At 39.7% G+C, this 26,172-nt stretch overlaps 2 protein-coding genes across 2 annotated transcripts; both read left to right on the top strand.

Moving 5' to 3' along the window:
* The first annotated feature begins 11,338 nt into the window (after positions 1-11,338).
* LOC109904597 (homeobox protein Nkx-2.8-like) lies at positions 11,339-12,861 on the top strand. The gene is made up of 2 exons (XM_020501790.2): positions 11,339-11,807; positions 12,302-12,861. Exons 1-2 carry the CDS (start codon positions 11,657-11,659, stop codon positions 12,859-12,861), a joined length of 711 nt encoding a protein of 236 aa, XP_020357379.1. The 5' UTR covers positions 11,339-11,656.
* A 5,338-nt stretch (positions 12,862-18,199) lies between these two features.
* LOC109903231 (homeobox protein Nkx-2.1) lies at positions 18,200-25,904 on the top strand. Its single transcript, XM_020499879.2, has 3 exons — positions 18,200-18,290; positions 22,925-23,301; positions 24,155-25,904. Exons 1-3 carry the CDS (start codon positions 18,211-18,213, stop codon positions 24,820-24,822), a joined length of 1,125 nt encoding a protein of 374 aa, XP_020355468.2. The 5' UTR covers positions 18,200-18,210; the 3' UTR covers positions 24,823-25,904.
* The last annotated feature ends 268 nt before the right edge of the window (positions 25,905-26,172 follow it).

Raw genomic sequence — 26,172 nt, 5'->3', positions numbered from 1 at the left:
TCTAGGCTATATCACATGATATCTAATTCACGATCTCCCTGCATTGCCCGGTTTATCCTTTATATCCCTGCCTGTATTAAATATTTTTCAGACAATATCATTTGTATGTAACAGACTAATCTAATTCAGTGTAGGCCTATTTATGCTGGCTATACATTGCCTATCAGTTTATAAACTATCAGGCAGTGGGATCCGTTTCATATACAATCTGATAAAGCCTAATGTTATTGTATAATCCGCTATGGGGGGAGTCTAACGTGTTCCCAGCGGTGCTTGGCCCGGCACCTCTGTTTTGATATCTCGTTGTGTAGTCTCTGAATTAACTTGAGACGTGCGCAGCAAGCAACATGTGTCCAGGTTGGTTCCAAACAGAAGGCTATTTCATAATGTCCATGGTGAATAGCACTAAAACAACGTTACCACTATGTCTTACACGTTGTGCTGTACACTTACTGCCTCAATGCTTTTTGTACATATTGATAAAACATATCATAATTCGACCAACTTCTTCAAACGTCAAAATTGTCGTTTCATATTTTCTATTTTGTAGCCTAATGTAATACATTCCTGGTTATTTAATTGCATATTTATTGTTGATAATGTATCTTAACGATATAATCCTTTATTGAAACAATAACAACGTGAACACCTCGCCTCTGTAAAAAGCTGAGGGATGGGCCTGGAGAAAATAATGTAACGACTCTCAAATGTATACAGAGCTATGGATGCAAGAACTGACCATCCATGACATCACAATGATAGTTTTAACCATGTTTTGAGGCTTTACAGTGTTTGTTTACATTGTTTACAAACATTGGCGTAAAACAAGCTTGGATTTGGGGTTCTGATGGGGTACGACAGTTGAATTGAAGCAAGTTATATTCTTAAAATATCAATGGGTAGCCCATATATAATTAAATTATATGTCCAAAAATGTATGTAGCATCTAAGGATTTCAGATGTAAGATGGGCTTATGTAATAATATAACATCCAGAATTATAGCAGGGTAGGTGGATATTATGGACGGACAGAACGCGCTCCTATTAACTTGATGACAAGTAATCAACTTTCCATGACAGTGGCGTTTTGTCCAAATTAAAGCCATTTGACGTTATTATAATGATGTTCTTCAAATTGCTTGTTTTGCCTATTCATAGCATGACCATTTTATGAACAAGACTACGTGTAGGGATTTTACATTGAATGAACATTGATGTAGTGAATGGAATCTTCATTTGATACAGTATATGACCACTTGTTTTTAAAGAATAACAATCTCTCAACTAAATGTGAACCAGAGGATGAGGGCGCGAGCGTTCACTTAGAATTCCTCTGAGACTGATTCAAAGAACGTCTGAGAAGAAGTCAATGGAGTGTACTAAAAGCCTTTCCTCATAACAGACAAATGATTCGTCTATCAGTCATTGCGTTTTGGGGTACTGTATTAATAATCAAAGTAATTAGGATTCTCTTCATTTTTCTGTCTCGGGATAGCCTATACTGATCGTTGTTAAATGGATTATTCCCGGACTCTAATTGTGTCTCTTTGCCAAATCAAACTATCATAGTTGAAATCGTGTGACAATCATTACTACAGTAGATTTAAGGAACTGTGATAAATCGCCTATAACGTATCTGACGCTAATGGCCTACTGGAATCAGCATCTTCTACTAAGAGAGATAGACGTTTGTCATGTTATTGGACAGACAGAAGCAGAAACAGAGTTTTCTGGTGTAAACGGACTCCTTTAGAATCGTTAGGCCTTATTTATAACAGAAGGCCTATCCTTTAACGTGAAATCGTGACGGCATGACGAAGTGGCAATATGAATCGAAGAGAACTCTGGGTGAATTTAAAGGTTGTGCATACAACCCGTGTAGATATAACTTTGTATCTTCTCTATGATGCTCAGTAGAGAATGCACATGTTAAGACGCAAGGCAATAACTTGATATCAACGAATCATTTGCCTATTGCTAAAATATCATCGTTGCTTTTCAGAGTTTAACATTGATGCAACATAGTATGTAGACTAGGCCACTCTTATGCCATCTCTGTGAAATGTTTATTCCGGTCGAAAGGAAAAAGACTTACCCAAAAGGAAAATGGGTCACGGCAGGCCGTTTAGGCTTCACTACGTTCAGGTATGTGGTAACTATAATTGCCCCAGTAATAATGCCATAATATCAAATGGATCATGTCAAATAACATCCAAATGTACTTTTTGTTGATCCAAAGTCTCATGATGTGAATTAAGCTTTTAGTCTGAAATTGTAGTTGGGATGCAAGGAGGAAATCATTGTGAATATTAATAGCAATGATTTGGTCTAAATATGAATTATGCTATTTAAGTCGGTCTATAATCGAATATTTCTTAATTATCAGAATGTTTTAGGAATGTAAAATGTATCATCTGTAATGTTTAAGATTGCAGCGATAAGACAATTATAATATGTATTATTATGGCTATGATTGTGATCAGGCCTACTACTATCGCTATGATTGTGATCAGGCCTACTACTATCGCTATGATTGTGATCAGGCCTACTACTATCGCTATGATTGTGATCAGGCCTACTACTATCGCTATGATTGTGATCAGGCCTACTACTATCGCTATGATTGTGATCAGGCCTACTACTATCGCTATGATTGTGATCAGGCCTACTACTATCGCTATGATTGTGATCAGGCCTACTACTATCGCTATGATTGTGATCAGGCCTACTACTATCGCTATGATTGTGATCAGGCCTACTACTATCGCTATGATTATGGTGATAGCGGACTGTAATTCATGTAGTTATTATACGATTCGTATTCATTGTTAAGACAGTCATTATTACCATTATTATTCGTTGGTTGTCATTATAATTGAATATAACATTTGCCAATAACAACAACATATTATTATTATTACAGGCTTTCATTGATGTTATCATGCTGTGACTGTGTATTGCTGCTGTTATTTATTTGAATATATGCGATGGTCAAAGGAACCAATTGGGCACAGAAGCCAATTCTACATCTATTCCACGTTATTTCATTGAAATGACGTGGAAACAAGGTTGATTTAACCAGTGCGTGCCCAGTGGGAAGTTAGCCTTATTTGCCATGCTTCTTGCTTGTAGTACAAGTCTCAGAGCCAAAATAATTGTCACACTGCAATTTAGTGGGCCAAGTTCAGACAGTGTATTTAGGCTACTGATGTATTGAAGCCAACGACTAGACTAATATATAATATGAAAAATGTCCTAAAAAGTTGTACTCTGTCTGGACCACTTTGGTCCTGATTTCTCCCCTGGCTACACGCGAATATTATATTGTACTTTCCCAGTGAAGATGGGGACGTGCATGATGACAGCATCTAAAAGCACGTCATCTGTGTTTTGGGTTTGCTAGGGGTGCGAAGTATACTTCCTGGTCCTTGAGATTCTGACAAATCTGCAGAAATGGCAAATGAGTTAGACTCCACTACAGTTTCCCACTTGCTATAATGACTGGATGGACTCCATTGTGGGAACTTAGCTTTCAACCCTAAATAGACTCTAGAGTCTAGAGGAAGGATAGTGTTTCTGAGTTGTTGGGAACATTTTGGAGCTATTAACATTAGTTTCTAACTCATTTCATGTATCACAGATGTGTTAAATATGAGTTATATTATATTCTATTATATATATTTTTTTTTATCTCGGGAGGGGGGTCTATGCATGGTTTTAGCAAATGTATAATCGCAGCTTGGGACCTTTTTAAAGTGTCCCATTGATGACTCGAACCTCTCTCATCCGACACCATTAAAGCCCTTTACAGGTTAACACTTCTGAAAGGTTGAGTGCCCTGGAACTTTAGTACGGCCGTAATGAGGACGACTGCAGGTTAACGAGATATAGTCGTGTTTCAGAGGGCTAGGGCTGGATTTCACGTGAGAAGGACAAAAGAAACAATATTTACGACACTTTTAAGCATCCATCATTTTGACATCTGTACGTCTGGCACCTGGTCTTCATTAACATTACGAGTAGAGCTCGGCCAATCAAAAATATTTGAAAATCTATTTTGCACAACAGTCAAATGAATGGCAATATACCATTTACATAATTTAGCAGACGCTCTTTTTCAGAGCGACCTACAGGAGCAATTAGGCTTGAATGCCTTGCTCAAGGGAACATTGGCTGATTTTTTTCACCTAGTCGGCTCAGGGATTCGAACCAGCACCCTTAGTGGTGCAACGCTATAAACCGCTTCCTGCCCCGAGGTACAGAAGTCAGTTCAAGGCCTAGTATTGATTTACATTTGGTTGAGTTGTCAACTAACGTGAAATCAAGTCATTGGATTTTTGTCATTGGATTTAAGTTGAAAGTTGGCTGAAAAAAATACCATATTCTTTTATCTTGATGACAGATGTAATCTGTTTTCCACATTTATTCCATGTAATCACATTGAATGTTTTTGTTGAAATGAAGTGGAAACGTTAATTCAATCAGTTGTTGCCCAGTGGAATGCTTCGTTTATGTTGGGTAATTCTTCAAAACGAATTCATGTAAACATTAGTTCGTTTTAATTCAGCACTGTTGGTGAATTAATGTTGTTTGTTGATAGGTCGTCATTGTAAATAAGAATTTGTTCTTAACTGACTTGTCTAGTTAAATGAAGGTTAAATAAAAATTACTTTAAAAAACAATTACCATCATTTTTATTTTACTAGGCAAGTACGTTAAGAACCTATTCTTATTTACAATGACGGCCTTATCCCGGCCAAACCCTAAACATGCTGGGCCAATTGTGCGCAGCCCTATGGGACACCCAATCGCGGCCGGATGTGATAAAGTCTGGAATCGAACCAGGGTCTGTAGTGACGCCTCTAGCAGAGAGATAAAATGCCGTACACTGCTGCGCCACTCGGGAGCCCAATGTAGACTTGACCTACTGTAAATCCAAACCCATAACCTCAACCAAAACCTATAACCTCATCCTGAATTTTAAAACATTATCCGTTATTTTACCAGGTAAATTGACTGAGAACACGTTCTCATTTTATTTTATTTTTATTTTATTTTTTTATTTTTTTACCTTTATTTAACCAGGCAAGTCAGTTAAGAACACATTCTTATTTTCAATGACGGCCTGGGAACAGTGGGTTAACTGCCTGTTCAGGGGCAGAACGACAGATTTGTACCTTGTCAGCTCGGGGGTTTGAACTCGCAACCTTCCGGTTACTAGTCCAACGCTCTAACCACTAGGCTACGCTGCCGCAGCAACGACCTGGGGAATAGTTACAGGGGAGAGGAGGGGGATGAATGAGCCAATTGTAAACTGGGGATTATTAGGTGACCGTGGTTTGAGGGCCAGAATGGGAATTTAGCCAGGACACCGGGGTTAACACCCCTACTCTTACGATAAGTGCCATGGAATCTTTAATGACCTCAGACAGTCAGGACACCCGTTTAACGTCCCATCCGAAAGACGGCACCCTACACAGGGCAGTGTCCCCAATCACTGCCCTGGGGTATTGGGATATTTTTTAGACCAGAGGAAAGAGTGCCTCCTACTGGGCCTCCAACACCACTTCCAGCAGCATCTGGCCTCCCATCCAGAGACTGACCAGGACCAACCCTGCTTGCTTTCAGAAGCAAGCCAGCAGTGGTGGTATGCAGGGTGGTATGCTGCTGGCATGAAGTCAAACATCCTTAAAAATAAATATGCGTTATGAAATTCGAATAAAATGTATATGTAGTCACACTTCCTCCTTACATGTATCTAAAGGCCAAAATATATGTTAAACATAACACCATCAATTATAGTATATGATAACTGATAAGCCTAATGGGGCCCTTTTCATTCCCACCCCAGAATTTCTTGATGAACACCACAAGGACAAGACAAATCTGGAAGAGTGGCCTGAAGTAAAAGTACATTTACTTGAGTAAAAGTAAAGATACCTTAATAGAAAATGACTAAAGTAAAAGTGAGTCACCCAGTAAAATATTCGTTGAGTAAAAGTCTAAAAGTATTTGGTTTTAAATATACTTAAGTACCGAAATTAAATGTAATTGCCCATGTACTTTTAAGCAACAAAAGTAAAAGTATGAATCATTTCAAATTCCTTATATTAAGCAAACCAGGAGGCACAATTATATTGTTTTTTAAATGTATAGATTTCCAGGGGCACACTCTAACCCACAGACATATGCATTTGTGTTTAGTGAGTCAGCCATATCAGAGGCAGTAGGGCAGGGATGTTCTCTTGATAAGTGTGTGAATTTGACAATTTCCCTGTCCTGCTAAGCATTCATAATGTAATGAGTCATTTTGGGTGTCAGGGAAATGTATGGAGTAAAAAGTACATTATTTTCTTTAGGAATTTAGTAGAGTAAAGTAAAAGTTGTTAAAAATATAAATAGTAAGGTACAGTTAGCCCAAAAAACAACTTAAGTAGTACTTTAAAGTATTTTTACTTAAGTACTTTACACCACTGCCTAAGAACACGTTGGCTAAATAGGAGGTTGTGTACTAGCAAGATGCACAGGATCAAAGAGCAGCATTGTCGAGCTCAAACAAAATAGTAAAGGCCTTATCTAGCCTATCTCTGGGACGAATATGATGAAGTACGTTGACACGTTGATTTCCATAGGTTGCCAAGTTTTCTAAGTAACTTTTTAGTTTTCGTATTCCAAAACCAACAGGAATAGAGGAATTCGTTTCACCAGATCTCCTGCATAGCCTACACCCCATACAGAAGAATAGCAATGGGTTCGATGAAACTCGGCTGCTGTCTTGTTTAGTTGTTTTATTAGCCTGTTAAAGTGCTTGCCACATCAAATGACTTTTTGCACCATCAGATGACAAAGGCCATTTTAAAGAGACATGGCACGCCCTCCACATGGTTTACTTTGCCTGCCACCAACTTAGAATGTAGAGAATTATTGAAATTCTACACTGGAATTCTATTCCACGATTATGTGGCGCCATCTGGTGGAAATATCCCCTCACGTACAACTGAGCACAAGGCCTTCGTTCTTACGAGTCTTCACAAGTAGGCTACCCCCTGTAGATAGGCTAGGTTCCCCCAGTTTGAGAACCCTTGAACGAGGCCAACTACAGTGTCTTCTTTAATTATTGGGACGGTGATGTTTTTTTAATTTTGGCTCTATACTCCAAAGGTTTTGATTTGAAATCAGCTTGTGACTCTGCAAACTTGTTGAGTGCATTTTCTGTTTGTTTTGGTTGTGTTTCAGATTATTTTGTGGCCAATATAAATGAATGGTAAATAATGCATTGTGTCATTTTAAAGTACATTTGATTGTAAATAAGAATAGAATATGTTTCTTAACACTTCTACATTAATGTGGATGCTTCTATGATTACGGATAATACTGAATTATATAGTGAATAATACTGACTGAGAAAGTTACAGACGCACAAATATCATACCGCCAAGACGTGGTTGTGTTTCAGATTATTTTGTGCCAAATAGAAGTGAATGATAAATAATGTATTGTGTCATTTTGGAATCACTTCAACATGAATGTGGATAATACAATCATAACGGGTAATACTGAATGAATCGTGAATAATGATGAGTGAGAAAGATACAGACGCATAAATATCATAAATACCATGAAATTTTTTAAAGTAATTGTACTTTTAATACCTTTTTGGAAAATACATGCAGTCATTTAAAAATAAGCTAAATTAGGTTTTGCATTTGTGTTTCATTATAGGCTGATGACCATATTGTGATATTTATATCATGTTTTTATAACTGCCCACCAGATAACGGATATACTCTTTCTGGATTTCAGATTAGGCCTAATTGTTCATTTAGATCTATAGCAAATTAGGCCTATACTAACTAGAATACGCTGCATTCTGAGTCTGGTTGAGACTATGGCCTCAAGAGGGCAGCATGTTACCACGGTGACCTCCAGTCCAATGACGGTGTTGGGCGTTCAACGCTCGTGCTCTATTGGTACAAGCAGAGGTCATGGGTGGGCCCGTAAAATAGGCCTATAGAAGTAAATGTTGGTGTTCGTTTTCTCGCCATGTTATTTGAAATGGTAAGAATAAGATTGGTTTATTTGATGTATTTACCCTGTATTTATCCAGGTTAGTCTCATTGAGATAATAAATAAATAAATAATTCAAGAAAGACCTGGTCCAATCAAGACAGCAGCAGGGAGTAACATGGTTTGAGACAAATATCAACTATCAGACATACAGTAACAACGTACAGACATTGACACACCATAGCTTGCCCAAGGCCACAACGGGTACACCACTGCCCATGTTATCCAGACTAGCACATTTGTTAATCATTTGTCAACTTGTTGTTTTAAGTAGCCTGTGATATATGGTTTAAATCGATAAATTGGCCCAAAAGAAAAGGGAATATCACAATGTATTCAAACATTGTAGGCAGCCACGTTGATAATAAGCGTGCCCTCAATTCAGCTTTCATCTCTACACAAAAATAGATCGCCCTACTCTTCACGCAGTACTAAACCAGAGTAGCGGGTTAAGAGCACTTTTCTTTGGACGCTGATATCTTCATTGCAAATGTCCAAACAACACCCGTTGTTCTATTTATCGAATACTTTACTTTTGGCATGATCTTAACTATGGACGTGCGTTTTTAAACCGTTTTAGACCCATGGCAAAGAGGGCAATCGAAAGAAATGTACAGTATAATGAGCGAATGCCAGAGGCAGATAAATATGGCTCTAGGTGTAACCATCAATATTTGGGATTCGAATTGCGAATATCGTTGAAGGTTTATGCACACATTTAATTAAAACAAATACACAAATACATCGTTGTTTTCGTGGTGGTATTTCTTAGATGCTTAGAATGAAATATTTTTTTCTTTACCAACATATCAACATATTTAGGACAGTTGCAGAGATCAAATCAGATAGACCTAAATTGAGATTAAATCATATTTTCAACATACTTATTTTAACTTGTATTATTACACATATTACATAATGTTTGTAATTAGATAGAGTAAGAAATCATATTTATTTTAATTGTCTTACCAAATGTGCCTAAAGGACTATACACTTCAAGTAAGAAAATCTCAATTTTGTTGAGAAGATTTGGAACCAACCGAGAGCCTAACAAGCAAAGTAAATATTTGGCCGTAAAGAGCTCCAGTGGCCTCTCCTGTCCTCTCCTCTCCTGTCCTCTCCTCTCCTGTCCTCTCCTCTCCTGTCCTCTCCTCTCCTGTCTGGCTGAAGCTGAAGTCTGAGGGTGTAATAGATGAAGAGGGCTCGCGAGGTCATTGTGGAAAGAAACATTCCCGTTATCATGAACATGACTTATCTTTGTTTTACGAGGTTTGCCACTTAAATGGAGAGTCCTTTTCAAATGTACCCACTTGAGCCACCGTAGTAGGCCTACTTGCTTTCAGTAATCTGTTAGTTCTTGCGACCTGGCTGTAGTGTTTGTCAACATTATTTGAGCAGTTGTTCACTGAGTACCTTGATGCACAGATCTGCGTTTTCCCCTGTTTTTTATAGGAGGATAATCCCTGTTTTGTATAGGAGGATAATCCCTGTTTTTTATAGGAGGATAAATCCCTGGTTTTTATAGGAGGATAATCTCTGTTTTTTTATAGGAGGATAATCCCTGTTTTTTATAGGAGGATAACCTCTGTTTTTTATAGGAGGATAATCCCTGTTTTTTATAGGAGGATAATCCCAGTTTTTATGGGATGATTTTCAAACTATGATTAAACAAAAGTAGCCTTTCTCTTGATGTCTCTAGGGTGTGTTTTAGATCTAAATGAGTCTACATTTAGTGTTGTCGATTCTGTTTTTGTTACCAGGCTTGTTTTTAGAGTTGTATTCAGTGCATAAAGATGCAATATCTTGGTGCGTAAAGATTAAAGCGAAATGAAAGGCCACTATTTTGATAAACCATATGATCCAAATCATCTAGGTCAGCGACTCCGTTTGTGTGGTGGAAAATAAAAGGCTTTTTAATTCGTTTGGAAATGCATAAGTAATATTTCTGCTCACTATGAATTTAGCGGGTGTTCGATGTAGAGCAGCAGAAGATAGTATTGCACGCATCCCATTCCATTCAAAACCATGACAACAAGGAACAAGCTCGGATTTATTCTGGAAAGTTAAAGGACATTGTTGCAGGGCGTCAATCACCGTATTATTGCAGGACTGAACAAATGCAAAATCTCGAATGGAACAAATGCTTCCAACGGGTCTCGGACGCAGAGCTACATTTCCCTCCTTTGTTCTCGGCCTCTGGTTGGCGTGTATTTGTGTTCCCCCTCGGCCGACCACCCAGGACGACTTGAGATGGGAGGCCGAGGCTTGTCCTTCTCTCCTCGCTAGGGTAGGCTCTGTCACCAAGGCAAGGTGCGCGGAGCAGAGCAGAGATGAGAGGGGCTGGCATGGGAACTAGATGGAACTCCACTGACTTGCCTGTGCAAGTATATCTGAAGTGTGGGACAAGAGCCAATATTAGACCTCTCTTCAGTCTGAAGTACAGTTTAACTAACACACACTCCAAAAACGAACGGAAAAAAAGCAAACATGCATTAATACGTTTATGCCTCATCTTCCCCTTACAGCACTCCTTACAGGTGCCCCAGAATATGAATGCGTCTTCTGGTGATTTATGATCACCTTTATCAGCTGCCTCATTACTTCCTATTTATATCCATTTATAAAACATGTGTTTTGACTGGGGGTGAAGGACACCTGTTCCGCCTTAGCGATATAGCGTTTGAGACCCATCCAAGAAGGGCGTGCCATATCTTGGAATCAAAAGCACTCCTTTGATTCAAGTGTCATCTCTAAAATAACACTAATACTAAAATACTAAGATATTTGTTTCAATTTATTTCACACTGTCCTTTAGAGTGGTGCTCTATGTGTACCCTATACAGAAAAACGTATTTTCCTCGGGAAAATAGAATGAGATTGATAGCGAAATAAGCGCAAGTTAAAGAAAAATAACCTAATATTGCATTATTTGAAGATGAAGACAATCCAAACAAAATGTCCTTTACAGGATTTTTATTGTCGTGTATTTTTATCTCAGGGACATTATTTACAACATGATTGTTCAAGTCTTTTCAATATACCTGTAATGACTACGGGCTGCACATCCATAAATAAATGAGTTAAACCAACTCAGGGACATCTCACACTAATTGCTCACTTTGTATGCAAATATTGGACATGTTATTTCGACGGGGGGGAGTGACGGGGCTGGGCTCTGTTGTCACTTGCCACCCAAGATGTGATTCAGCTGCAACAATCACCATTATCTGGTCACCACTTTTAACGATACGGGACGAATTTGTAATGATGACGAGTGTTTCCTTCCGCCATTGTTGAGGAAACGGTGTTATTCTTCTGTGCGGGTTCACACCTACCATCATTGGATAACAGCACTCGAATCATTCAGGTACTTAGCATCCTGGAGGAGGATATATAAGCGGGCGAAGTACTGTTTATACAAACACTGCACTACCTCGTGTCCACACACAGACAGGGTATTCTAGGTCGTCTGTGACTCTGACAGCGCACGCTTAGCCATTTTTCGATACGTCGCTTTTACTCCTATATCAACGGTCTCTCTCCTTTGGATAGTTTTCACGCACAAGGATTCCGTTTTTTTCCGGAAGCAATGGCTGGTGCTGCAAAGTTCAGTTTTTCCGTGAGGAGCATCCTGGATTTGCCTGAAAATGACGCAGAGACAGTGCAGCCCTCCACCGGTAACTCCTGCTCCAGCTCCCCTTACTCCTCCTGGATGGACAGCGACCGGACCCCTTGTCTCTGTAAGTCCCATTGGTTGACACCTGAGCATAGAAACAGATAACCACTTCATATGATCCATATAAACACATAACACATACTAGCTCTGACTTTGTTGATAGCTATTTTATTGAAGAAAAATTTACTTAATATGACTGTGATATGTGGTTGTCCCACCTAGCTATCTTAAGATGAATGCACCAACTGTAACTCGCTGTGGATTAAGAGCTTTTGCTAAATGTAAAAATGTAAATATGGGTCTTGCCCAAATTGACACAATTTCATATAATCCATTACTGCGATTTCCAAAATAGCTGTTTTATGAAATCCAAATTGGTATACAATTAATTAAGACTTGTGTAACTATTGGATACATTTTATAAGGAGACGTGTAGTATATTAAAGCCTTCTATTATTTAAACATCTCTATATTCTGATATTTCTGGTGATATTGTATATCGTGAGTTGTTTATATGGTTTCTTGATCAGTGTAGTAACATAATTTGTAATTCCTCAGTTTCAGATGAGAGCAGCCTGGAGACTGCCCCAGACTCAACCAAGTCAGATGAGTCTTCTCCGGACTCAGAGGCCGAGAAGAAGAAGTGCCGCGTGCTCTTCTCCAAGGCCCAGACCTTCGAGCTCGAGAGGCGTTTCCGTCAGCAGCGCTATCTGTCAGCACCAGAGCGCGAGCAGATTGCCCATATTCTCCGCCTGACGCCGACGCAGATTAAGATCTGGTTCCAGAACCACCGGTACAAAATGAAGAGGTCACGAGCGGAGGGAACGTCACAAGACATAAACCAACCGTCTATGTTGCGCAGAGTAGTGGTACCCATCCTAGTTCGGGATGGCAAGCCGTATCAGACCTGTTTCATTGACACGGAGAAAGGAGGCTGTCTTGGACCGACCACATTCCCGGGTACACCCTTTAGTTTTGGGTACCAGTCTTTCCAGCATCCGTCGCCGTTCTCTCTACCTCAACAATACCAGCACTTTGCCAGCCCGGCAGCATCCAGACACACCTTTGCTTGGAGAGACTTTCTGAACGACTCAGCTCAATTCAGTGCTTTTACGTGACTATAAAATATTAAGTAGAGGAACACTTACAACCACTTTAAATGTTTTCTGAATTCTCTTATTTTTCGAGGTACTAATAAGTACAGTAATATTTTTTTATGAGAAGTATTTTGCACATATTTTATTTTTGGTATTTTATTAAATTAATTGAATGATATTCTCGAAAGATTAAAGTCGTTATTAGTTTCTTGTAATCTGATGGTAGGCCTATGGACATTCTACTCCTAGATTCGACCCCCAATTCGATAATGTGGTGTGGGATTTGTGTGTAGCCTATATTTTATCAGTATTTTCAATGTTCATTTATTTGTATGAATTTCAAATCTACACAATGATATTTATCAAATGTACTAGGAAAGTAAAGGATTTCATTGATTTAAATATTCAGTTTTTCATTGTTGTCTGAAAATGTTATTGAACAAAATCGTTGTGTTGTTTGATAACATGTTTTGTGTTTTTATAGAATTACGAATAAATAGTTTCTTTTATACATTTTTGCACATATTGTCAAGTATTTTTAATGTCATCATGCAATGAAATGTATTCCAATAAAACTATGTGGGGTATGAGAGGTACACCATCCGATAGGATAGATATAGGCCTGTCACTATTTAGGATTATAGCTAAAACATAGTTGCATCTTACCAGTGCATGTTTTTTTAAATTATTTTAGTAAAAATAGGAGAAAGTCTTATCTTAGAGGTACCTATAGGAATAAGAAACAAACACCAAGAAATGTGAGCTTTTATCATGTAAAAAGTCCCGAAACCCTAAAGCTGAGCAAACATAATCACTGTCTAAAGACTGGACGTCACTGAGCATAACGATACCTGGTATACATGCGACTATTTAGCTTATCTTCCTCTTGTTTCAAGAGAGAGCGAAAGTGCCATATGACTCGAAATAAACGCTAAAACTGAAAGTTGTTTTGGTCTAGCCTACAAACGTGCAAGCAACGTGAAGCATAAATTGATCACATCCATAACTCTGCAACAATAGTTTATAACGAAGTTTGCAAACCGTTTTTGCAATGTTATATGTAAGTTATTAGAAAATAATAGACTATTTAACCGAAGAAGGTCTAGACTGGATGACGACGGGCCTATTTAAAGAAGAACATGTCAGTAATAATATGAACAACTTATATAGTAGACTTTTTCAGGGTATTGCACTTTTATTTCATAATTGGTTATTGGTTGGTAGACATTCACATAAATATGAAATTATGATGGTCACTTTAATTGGTCCTTCTCATTGGGAATTAGATGCACAATTGCATTGCTCCATAAAAAAAATATTATTTTAGGAGGAGAAATCTCATGCTTTTAGGATTGGACCATTACACTGAAATATCAGATTTCAATTTCTTGATTCTAGAATCCATATATGTATGTAGTCAAAGGTCCCGAACCCTTGTGAGGGGTAAAACACTTCACTTCATTCTCCCTCCCTATTTTCTTATTCCATTGATGGAAGTGAAATATATCTGAGGGGTTGACTGGAATATGCGTTATTCTGTGGTAACATGGGTTCTTTTTCCACACTTTCACGACCCCGTGATGTTGTTTTCTCGTCCTCCGCCCCAGTAGCGCATCGTCCCTGTCGCCAGGTCTATTGTCACTGGCGATCGGGACACCTTGCCTCACATATGGAGGGGACTGGCCGAACCCCACCGCGCGATACATCTCCCCTTAAACAATCTTTTTGTGTGCTCGTCTCCAGCTGAATGGACCATTGTCTGTCTTCCAAAAGGGACCTAGACAAAATCCTTAGTGTTTCAATTCTCGTGATGTTTAATCAGTGCCCGCGACAAATTTATGAGGTTTAACTGCACAATGGTGTTTAAGAACATGGCGGGTTTTAAGGTTGACAAAGACTGGCATTTAGGATGAGGTTGCCATTGGTTTTTAGAATTGGGTAGAAGAACGACTTCTTTGAATAGGATGCTTGGTTAGATATTCCCCATAAATCTGTCCTTGTCTTCTTCCCCTCTTGACTAGACTGTCCATTTTTGAATACAAGTTAGTTCAAAATATAAGAACATTGACAATGGCAAACAAATGTAAATCGTAACTCAAAATATTGGATATCTTACCCTTGATTCTGTACTTTAAATATGAGACTCGTTTGAAACCCATAATTCAATTGCTGGCAGAATATCCTCTTTCATTGAATATTACAATAATAGATTTTTCGATCACAAGGATATTCATACATTTTCTATTGTTTTCTTGTTTTCTTTTCAGAAGAGGATAGAAACACTCAAGCTCTTCTTTGCTCTTATTTAAACTACATTTGTGCAATGTTTCTCTATGGAGAAACAAATCTGCAAAATGTTGTGCGAGAAATTACAGGCCTAAGTATCTGCACCTACGTGTGTTACACAACTGCACCCAAGCTTCTAATCTTAGTAATGCTTCTTATTCCGAAGATTCTAGTGTTTTATTTGGGAACCCTCGTGTCTTTCATCAGCGATCATTTGAGGGTCATAAGGGTCATGTGACACTGGAGGGTACATCTCACCCAACAGAGGCAATCAGAGGAGAAAGTCAGGGATTCCAAGCTAAAGTGGTAGTAAATTGAATGCAGCTAACCGATATCTTGATGATGGGTTTAGTGTGTCAGGTGTTTTAGTGTGGACATGCAGGGTTCGAATTACATGCCGCACGCACATAAGACTCTTGACATTCTCAAAATGTAACTATTAGAATCTTTATGAAATAAACATGATATTATTATTTTTAAATCTACGAGGACAAGAATGTAACACTAACATTCGATTAGGGATGAGGATTGCCATTTTATGACCCTTCGTGGAGTTCAGCAGGAGCCCCAGAGGTTGCCAAAGGCTCTTGGTCTGGGCTTTGGTGTAGCATGTCGTTATTCGCATCAAGGACCCCATCTTGAAGGAGTGAACTGTTTCGGAGAGACGTTGCCCACTGAAATGCATGCAACCATTCAAGCCATTGGTGGTGTCACAGTCACTTGTTCTGACGGTATGCCTACAGCTGGGGGCTTGTTGATGGGTCTTTCTATCCATGATCCTTGGGACGTCCCAACTCTGACGTTGCCCCTTTGACGTTGACATTCAAAATGGTTAGGGTTATGGTCAGGGTTAATGTTGTGGTTAAGGGTATGGGTTAAGGTTGGGGTTAGGATTTAAGGTACGGATGTCCCAAGGAACTCGGATAGCGTTAACATTGTCGATGTGCAACGACTATACCATCGCTAGATGGCAGGATAACACATGATATAGATTTCTCCATCCAGCTGACGTTCTCCTTCATCACATGTATGTGGAGCGTCATCACTAATGTACTCTGTAGACTACACTGATGTGTATTGTGAAAGCAGGTTAAAACTGTTTGGAAAATGGAAAAAGGAAAGGTTGATTAGGTTTATCATTTACATTTACGTTTTAGTCATTTAGCAGACGCTCTAGCGGGGGAAGCGTTTCGCAATTGGATCCTCCTAAATTACCACGTTTACATGCGCACAGTTTTCCGGATAGTAGCTCATATCCCGCCTAAGGTCTTACTCTGGATAAACTGTTTACACACACCTTTGGTATCCCGCTCATGAGTATCCCTGTATCCTTGAATAAACATAACATTTTCCTAATTTCAGTATGGGTTAAATGGAATAATAACTGAAATATGGACACTGACTGTAGGCATAGCCGCGGGAAGATGTTTCCGGGTGGGGGTGCTGCAGAATTTTTAGCAGATATATCCTTCTGTAGCCCGGCTTTTCCCGCAGATTATTCTTTCTGTAGCCCATATGTAGCCAGCCTTTATCGCAGATGTATCACTCTGTAGCTCACCTTTTCTGCAGATATATCCTTCTGTTGCTTACGGGAGGTTATATTGGACAGCTAATACAGAACTAATAAAGGCCCTTTTGTGATGATTTTTTCTTCCTCCCCCTAAAAATAAAATATATATACAGTGCATTCGTAAAGTATTCAGACCCCTTGACTTTTTCCACATTTTGTTACGTTACAGCCTTATTCTAAAATGGATTAAATTGTTTTTTCCCCTCATAAATCTACACACAATACCCCATAAGGACACAGCAAAAACCTGTTTGTTAAAGTTAGAAAATTTGTTAAAAATAAAAAACTGAAACATCACATTTACATAAGTATTCAGACCATTTACTCAGTACTTTGTTGAAGGACCTTTGGGGGTGATTTACAGCCTTGCGTCTTCTTGGGTATGATGCTACAAAATTGGGACATCTGTATTTGGGGAGTTTCTCCCATTCCTCTCTTCAGATTATCTCAAGCTCTGTCAGGTTGGATAGGGAGAGTTCCTGCACAGCGATTTTCAGGTCTCTCCAGAGATGTTCGATTAGGTTCAAGTACATTCAGAGACTTGTCCCGAAGGTCGTTGTCCTGTTGGAAGGTGAACCTTCAACCCAGTCTGAGGTCCTGAGTGCTCTGGATCAGGTTTTCATCAAGGATCTCTCTGTACTTTGCTCCGTTCATCTTTCCCTCGATCCTGACTAGTCTCCCAGTCCCTGCTGCTAAAAAAACATCCCCACAGCATGATGCTGCCACCACCATGCTTCACCGTAGGGATAGTGCCAGGTTTCCTCCAGATGTGACGCTTGGCATTCAGACCAAAGTGTTCAATCTTGGTTTCTTCAGACCAGAGAATCTTGTTTTTCATGGTCTGAGAGTCTTTAGCTGCCTTTTGGCAAACTCCAAGCGGGCTGTTATGTGCATTTTACTGAGGAGTGGCTTCCTTCTGGCTACTCTACCATAAAGGCCTGATTGGTGGAGTGCTGCAGAGATGGTTGTCCTTCTGGAAGGTGCTCCTATCTCCACAGATGAGCTCTAGAGCTCTGTCAGAGTGACCATCGGGTTCCCGGTCACCTCCCCGACCAAGGCCCTTCCCCCCCGATTGCTCAGTTTGGCCAGGCGGCCAGCTCTTGGAAGAGTCTTGGTGATTCCAAACTTCTTCCATTTAAGAATGATGGAGGCCACTGTACTCTTAGGGACCTTCAATGCTGCAACCTTTTTTGGTACCCTTCCCCAGATCTGTGCCTCAACACAATCCTGTCTCGGAGCTCTACGGACAATTCCTTCGACCTCATGGCTTGGTTTTTGCTCTGACATGCACTGTCAACTGTGGGATGTTATATAGACACGTGTGTGCCTTTCCAAATTAAATGCAATCAACTGAATTTCCCACAGGTGGACTCCATCATCATTGAGATGTTTCTACAACCTGATTGGAGTCCACCTGTGGTGAAATCAATTGATTGGATATAATTTGGAAAGGCATACACCTGTCTATATAAGGTCCCACAGTTGGCAGGGCATGTCAGAGCAAAAACCAAGCCATGAGTTTGAAGGAATTGTCCGTGGAGCTCCGAGACAGGATTGTGTTGAGGCACAGATCTGGGGAAGGGTACCAAAAAAGGTATTTCAGTTTTTTATTAGTAATAAATTGGCAAAAAAAATGTTGTGGTATTGTTTGTAGATTGCTGAGGATTTTTTTTATTTAATCCATTTTAGAATAAGGCTGTAAGGTAACAAAATGTGGAAGAAGTCAAGGGGTCTGAATGCTTTCGGAAAGGCACTGTATATAATTGTTTTATTACGATTTTTCAGAGGGTGCTGCTACTTCCCCCACCTATGCCTGTATCTATAACCTCTCACACATATCTTACTGTCATATTTACTCCTGCAGAATTAGACTATGCATTTATTGCAGTGAAAATATACAACAAATGTTAAATTTGTCTCTGGAACAGAGACATATTTACTTAACCTTTATTTAACTGGGCAAGTCAGTTAAGAACAAATTCTTATCTACAATGAGTTATATAAAAAAAATACATTATTCTGGTGAGCGCTATATTTTGTCTTCTGGGCAACTAGGCAACAAGTTATGACAGGAGAGAAGCCACATATAACAAACTACACTTGACAAACAAATGGCCTACCAAATGTCGGAAATTATAAGCATAAACGTGTCTAATTTAGGGGTGAAAGTCGCCAGTAGTAAATGTGTGTTATGTAATTATTATGGTGGATGGACCTGCACAGGTAGACCCTTTTTGAAGTGATTTGCTTGACAATCAGAAGAAACCATCATCACACAACACCCATGATATGTGAAATTGAGCTTGAGCACACCGCAAAAACAACAGTGAAAGGGATAAGATGTTTACATGGCACAGTATCCCATCCTACATCAGCATATCCCAGGCATTTTATCCGGGTTGCTCATAAACGGGATACAAGCTTTTTTCGGGTTATTGTCAACGGGATATGATGTTTAAAAACAGAATAATTGAGTATCCCGAATAATAACGGGATATTGGTGTGCATGTAAAGGTTGTCAATGATCTGCAATCCTGATATGTGGGTATATAGGCCTATATGCTATTTCCCTTCTTGATATTGTTTTCAGTAGTATGACACCCCATGAACGATCAGTTCCAAAACAACAATGTGAACCAGGAACAAAGGTTTGGTGCACCCTCCACGCCCCACTTCAAAGTCTGCTCATTATTCCAGAGGAATTAGCGCGAGCATTTGGACTAATTAACGTTAATTGACCATAATAGCCGTGTTCCAGAACAGAAAAGAGGTCCTGATTTAGATAATTAAGAAATGCTTTTGGAATTCAGCAATTAGTGACGGCATATATCCCAGAGGAAACGCGTTATGATGCTAATTTAGGGTAATTGCATGTAGGCCTCCTACGTGGAGCAGCTGAAGTATCACCGTAAAGTGCGCTCACCTGTCTACGATAAATTATTTATTGAGAGCAGCTACGGGATATGAGATTATTGATTATATTAAAATGCGGTTCTCCTTGATAATAATTGTGAAGACGTACGCCATGACAATGGATGTTGTGGCCTACAGTACCATTGCGGAGATGTTGATATTGGGATGAATTTGAAGAATGCATGGTATACCTGTAGATTTGTTATGTAACCAATTGCTGTGGTGCACTTTGGGTAGAATCCTCACTTGATATGTGTGCGCTTAATTAGTTTTTTAGGCATTGATATCAATGAGCGATTTGTGAGCGAAAGTGGGATTATGCACAATTCTCTTCAGTTTGCAGTCATTTCCACTCAACAGTACGCGTGATGGACGGCTCAATGCAATGCAACAGGAAAATACAAACTTTGAAATAGATGCGACCATGTTTTTCAAAATTGTGATTAAAAAATAGATTAAACTGTCTAAAGTTGACATGATGAGAATCACTGATAAGACATTCAATACTTCGCCACCAGAAGACGCTGTCTTGCTGTCTTTCTTAAATCCAATGCATGTCCTGGACCACGATATCCAACATGTACAGGCTTGCGTTCTAATCAACAAGACTGTACTGCTTTCCTGCATTAAACGATGTGTTCTGTTCGACATTACATCAAGGAACATTTTGTTTTCGTTTTATAATGACGGAGATTTAACTCCAGACATCACTGCAGTAAGGACTGAGTGGCGCAGCAGTCTAAGGCGACACTACAGTCCTGGGTTCGATCCCGGGCTGTATCACAACCGGCCGTGATCGGGAGTCCCATAGCGGTGTACAAATGGCCCTGCGTCCTCCCGGATAGTGGAGGGTTTGTCCTGGGTAGGCTGTCATTGTAAATAAGAATGTGTTCTTAATTGCCTTGCCTGGTTAAATAAAAGGACAAAGCACTGACACGATGACTGCAATATCAAATTTACCACATCTGTCATTTCCTAAATATCTCGGAAATTACAGTTTGTATCTAGTATTTATAAGGTAGGCCTAAATAGCAATATCAGATTTATTTTGCACTCTTAAATGTGCACCTACAAAGTGTACATCCATCCAACATTATATCATATCATAACATATTTCATATTTATCCTAAACTATGAATTTCCCCAGCATGCAGGCTTAAGCTGGGTCAACGGGTAAATCTATAGGCCATGCACGCCCTTACTGACTGTCGACCAATTCAGGTTGAAAAGCCTATAGGAGAGTAATGATAACTAAAACAAGTTACAGTAATGACAATGACGTTATTAGCCTATAGTAAAAGTAGGTAATATATTAGTAATAGTGATAACCGTATTTTTACTATTAGCAATGTTATTGATGTATACAGTAAAGTAGGATACTTGTTCAAAGAATTTGATAATTGTTATAATCGTTAATAATAATAATAATAATTATTATTATTATTATTATAAGTATTCATAGTGGGTGATTTAGGTGAGTTGTTTATATTGTAGTGTCAAGTGATAAAAGTATCTACTCCTTGTAGCTATTTACTTTAGTTATTCTACTTTCGTTTATCATTTTGTTTTTCCTTACTTAAATAATAAATATGAAAACATGTATTTGGTCATCTTACTAGCATAATAAAACAGCAGCCAAAAGCAGAGACATTACTTACAGTCCCAACCAAAGCTAAAACAAACAGTCTGTTTTTATTATTATTATTATTATTATTATAATAATTCGTGGTGTTATATTCCATCTACATGTTCAATGTCCTCAACAATGCAAAATTAGCTACAATTAGCCTTTCTTTCAATACATTTTGCTATAACATTTATGTCATGCTCCTTGAATAAAGCGAGCAAAATACTGACCTGTATAAAAGCGCGTGTAACTGGAACTATAGCAAATAGCAAATATTCCTTCCTTTGACATGAAAATCAATATTCAAATTACGAGCAAATACGTTTAGGTCATGCCAGGATTGTGTTATAATAACATTTCATTGGAAAGGTGAAGAGAAAACAAAGCGCATTTGACTTTTACGCAGCCAAGAGAAACCTGATTGAGTTAGAATATTATGTCTCCTTGAGCATCAGGGCGAGAGGCGGCTCACTGAGGAGGGTTACTTGGCCTGGTGTGGTTCTCCCTCCCTGCCTGACTTCTGTTGCAGAAGGAGAGTAGGCCTAGAGGTAGGCTACTTCAATTGAGCGCCGTTAACTTTACCTTAGGGTCTCTCCTGAAAAGCATTATATTTTGACTGGCTCATGGGTTTCTGATCTGAGACGACAAGTGGAGCATCTGAATTTGGATTTGGGACGACACGCTGCTCTCACAGCTCTCTCTCTCCTCGAGCCCAAACAATGATATAAAATAGAAAAGGGGGTAATCATTCACGCGCTGCCACTTAACACGCGGATGTGTATTTATTTACTTATCCGTCAATTTTCCTCCCAAGTGCACTTTTACATGTCTGAGTACGATGCGAGCATAATGCAAAAACACGTCTGCAATCAACCAGAAGCCTCTTACGCCCATTAAAAGTCACTAGTTCAAGCTTTTCTCAGAGAACAGAGGCCGTGTCCTAAATGGCACGAACACTCCCTATATAGTGCATTACTTTTGACCAGCAACAGTGAAACATTATCAAAAGTAGTGCACCAAATAGGGAATAGAATGACATTTGGTAAGCATGCAGAGTGGGTTCTCCAGCTCTGAGACTCTCAAGTCCGTCTAGGCCCCTTTACTAGGACCTCTTGATGAAAACACCACTACAGTGAATAAAATGCATTGTGGTGCCTGTGCCCACTGCTACCATTATACTGTCAACGACAACACACACACGACAGTATATATAACCCACCGACCTAATGCTACTACAGTAGCCTGATATCAATAGCCTAGCCTATAATACACATTAATAGCCTATGAGACACATGCATATACATGCAAGTTGGTTATGGTATTGTGGGAGGCTAGCTGCAGAGCTCATGTTGTACCTTGCCCAACACGTAAGTCAAATTATGACTTGGATGCATTGAGGAGGATAGAGCTGCGTTGTATTGTTGCCCTAGTTGGTGATGCCCCGCCTCTGGCTTAAACCTGGCACCCTGCTAAAACAAACGAAAGCCAGCAGCACCAAGCTCAGCCCAGCTCAACTCAGCTCCCACTCAATGCAATTAAGGCGGACTTCAGGCGACTCTCCTACCTACGTGTTCATCTAGCAAGGATCGACGTTGAGACAACAGGAACCAGAGAGAAAGAGGGGCTTTGGTCCAACAAAAAAACCAGGAGAGATTGCCTAGCCTTCTAATTTCTCCCCTCTCCAACAGCCCAAGAACAATGTCGATGAGCCCTAGGCATACGACTCCTTTTTCTGTTTCCGATATCTTGAGTCCTCTTGAGGAGAGCTACAAGAAAGTAAGTATGGAGAATAACAACTTGGGGTCACCTCTCGCGTCGTACCGGCAGCCGCAGGTGTCTCAGGCGATGATGCAGCAGCACCACATGGGCCATAACGGGACGGTGTCCGCGGCATACCATATGACTGCGACGGGAGTGTCCCAGCTGTCACACACCGCAATGGGGGGCTACTGTAACGGCAACCTGGGGAACATGAGCGACCTGACGCCCTACCAGGACGGCATGAGAGGCAGCGCCACGGCCGCTGGCTGGTACGGAGCCAACACAGACCCGCGATTCTCCACGAGTAAGTAGGCTATACCTTTGAGTTTTACTCTGCATGAAGCCGAACAGGTGAGGATATAGCTTTTGTTAGCGCATTATCATATTAGCTAGTCTACACTAGTTCCATACGCTCTGGTCTGCACTGAAGTGAGTCATGGAAATTATTACAACTTTCTAGTGTTTTTCTGCTTGTTTTTGCATGAATACTGATATTTTTTCACCAAGAAGGAGTGATTTGATTTGTCACTTTAAAATAAACCTTGCACCTGGCATCAGATATATATTAGGCCTATACCTTGGTTTACCTTGGAGTGTTTGGTTTATTGAGTTTAGTCACCCAACGTGCTGTGCCTTTTTGCCAGTCTACCCAACACTACCATGTTTACCAGTGAATAGGGGACTGGGTTCAAAGAAAGCTAATTAATTGAACTGTTTTAGTTTGTGATATATTCATAAAAATGTATTTTAATGTCACAAGGGTGTATGAAGATATAACAAAGACACCTGTTGCTGATTTGTCCCCGATTGTGAGTAGGCTACAGAGGTTTCATGCACCTGTCATGTGGGGGTGTATAATCGAATGATTTATTAGCCTATTATTCTTCAGATTGCAAGGTAAATTAATGGCAATCAATCATGCAACTTCAAATATTTTGTAAACTATATAATTCCGTTCAAATACAAATGATTAAGTAATTGTTCCATTAGGAGACAGAACTATGATTACATGATCATGTTAGCCTTTGTTTTAAAGGAACGCTATAGACATATACGCTTTAAATTCATTCACATTATGTATTGTTATGGTTAAAATATTGAAGCAATGTAATTATTGTTTTATTATCATCATCTCAATGGCCTATTTCTGCTTTCAGTCTCGCGCTTCATGGGCTCTTCTTCGGGCATGAACATGGGCAGTATGGGCAGCCTTGGCTCGCTAGTAGACGTGGGGAAAGGCATGGGCCCGCTCTCGAGCACCCCGAGAAGGAAGAGGCGCGTGCTGTTCTCTCAGGCTCAGGTCTACGAGCTCGAGCGGCGATTCAAACAACAGAAGTACCTATCCGCGCCTGAGAGAGAACACCTGGCGAGCATGATCCACCTCACCCCGACCCAGGTCAAAATCTGGTTTCAGAACCACCGATATAAAATGAAGAGGCAAGCGAAGGACAAAGTTTCGCAGCAGCAGATGCAACAGGACAGTAGTTCCTGTCAGCAGCATTCCCCTCGGCGGGTGGCTGTGCCTGTGTTAGTGAAAGACGGCAAGCCATGCCAAGGCAGTGCCCACACTCCCACCACTACTGTCCAGACACACCACCAACAAGGTGCCAATGTTATGATCATGTCCAGTAACGGTTCAGGCCTAGGTCAGCACCAGAGCCAACAGGTGGGTAGTGCAGATCACTCTCCAGACCTAGCACAACACTCCGCCAGCCCACCGTCTCTCCAGACCCAGGTAGCCGGCCTCTCTCACCTGAACTCCTCCAGCGCCGAGTACGGGACGGCCCTGCAGTGCTCTGCTCTGTTATATGGCAGGACATGGTGATCTGTTATGCCGCAGGACATGGTGATCTGTTATGCCGCAGGACATGGTGATCTGTTATGCTGCAGGACATGGTGATCTGTTATGCCGCAGGACATGGTGATCTGTTATGCCGCAGGACATGGTGATCTGTTATGCCGCAGGACATGGTGATCTGTTATGCCGCAGGACATGATGATCTGTTATACGGCAGGACATGGTGATCTGTTATATGGCAGGACATGGTGATCTGTTATATGGCAGGACATGGTGACAGCCAGACAAACTATGATCACAAACACACATACAACACTGCTCTCAAAGCTTTTTCAGCAAAGTCACTCAACAGACACGCAAAACAACAAACAAATTGTACTTTGTGTACATTTTGAACAACACCATTTGGTGAATTTTAGTTCATGCTCTTCTAAAATGTAATTGGATATGAGGACAGTAAGTGGAGACGAAAGAAACTCGACAGATGAAGTTATGAGGATATGCGAGTTCAATCTTCGCTTTGAAGTTGGATTTCTTATTTCTGTAAATTATACTGAAGCTATACAGGGCTAGTCCTACATCAAGAGGTCATAGGCCCTACTCCTGTGTGTTGGTCATTGGGCTAAAGATCTCAATAGAAAAACTGTGGGTGCTTTTCCATTTTTTTCACAGAAGGCTCTGGTTTATAATAGAATTTAATGTAAAACGTAGCTTGTATATTTCTGTAAAAGGTTTGAATTGAATATATAGTTTTTAGCAATCTGTTGTACAAAGTTTTTAGCGCTATTAATGGTTTGTGGTTGGTTACTTGAGTTCCATCGGTATTTGTACGTTTTATTTACTTGTAACTTATATAGATAGATATTACTTAAATACAGCCAAACAATCCTATTAATAAATTATGGTAATAAAATTCATTCAGATGCATTTATTGAAATTGTTTTGTATACTGTTTCAGAGAATACATAGGCCTACGAGAAACCTTGTCAAATTATTTTCAGAAAACGAATAGGCCTTTACCTGTAGAAAATTAATATTATAATAATAATTAAATAATAATATTATTATTATTGTAGTAGTAATAATAAAGATGATGATTCTAATTATAATAATGCATGATCTTGTCTATAGTCCACTTTAGCTTGTCAATTCAGTAAGTCTCAATTTAGACCGAAATCATTTTTTGCTGTCTAATGTTAACTGCACACAATAATGGATTTTAAGCAATGCACGACTAATGAAAACCTGTTTTTGACCAGGTGTGATCGAAATCGTTGTTACTAAGTGTTGCTGTGTAGGTAGGCTAAATTGCTATTAGCCTAATGCTAACTTTTGCCTGAAAGAGCTTAACCCCAATTCCAGGCTCTTTGGTCACGT

The sequence above is a fragment of the Oncorhynchus kisutch genome, linkage group LG14 (genome assembly GCF_002021735.2).
Source record: "Oncorhynchus kisutch isolate 150728-3 linkage group LG14, Okis_V2, whole genome shotgun sequence".
NCBI lineage: Eukaryota > Metazoa > Chordata > Actinopteri > Salmoniformes > Salmonidae > Oncorhynchus > Oncorhynchus kisutch.
Note: the sequence above shows the minus strand (reverse complement) of the source record. Positions and strands in the feature narration are given on the sequence as shown.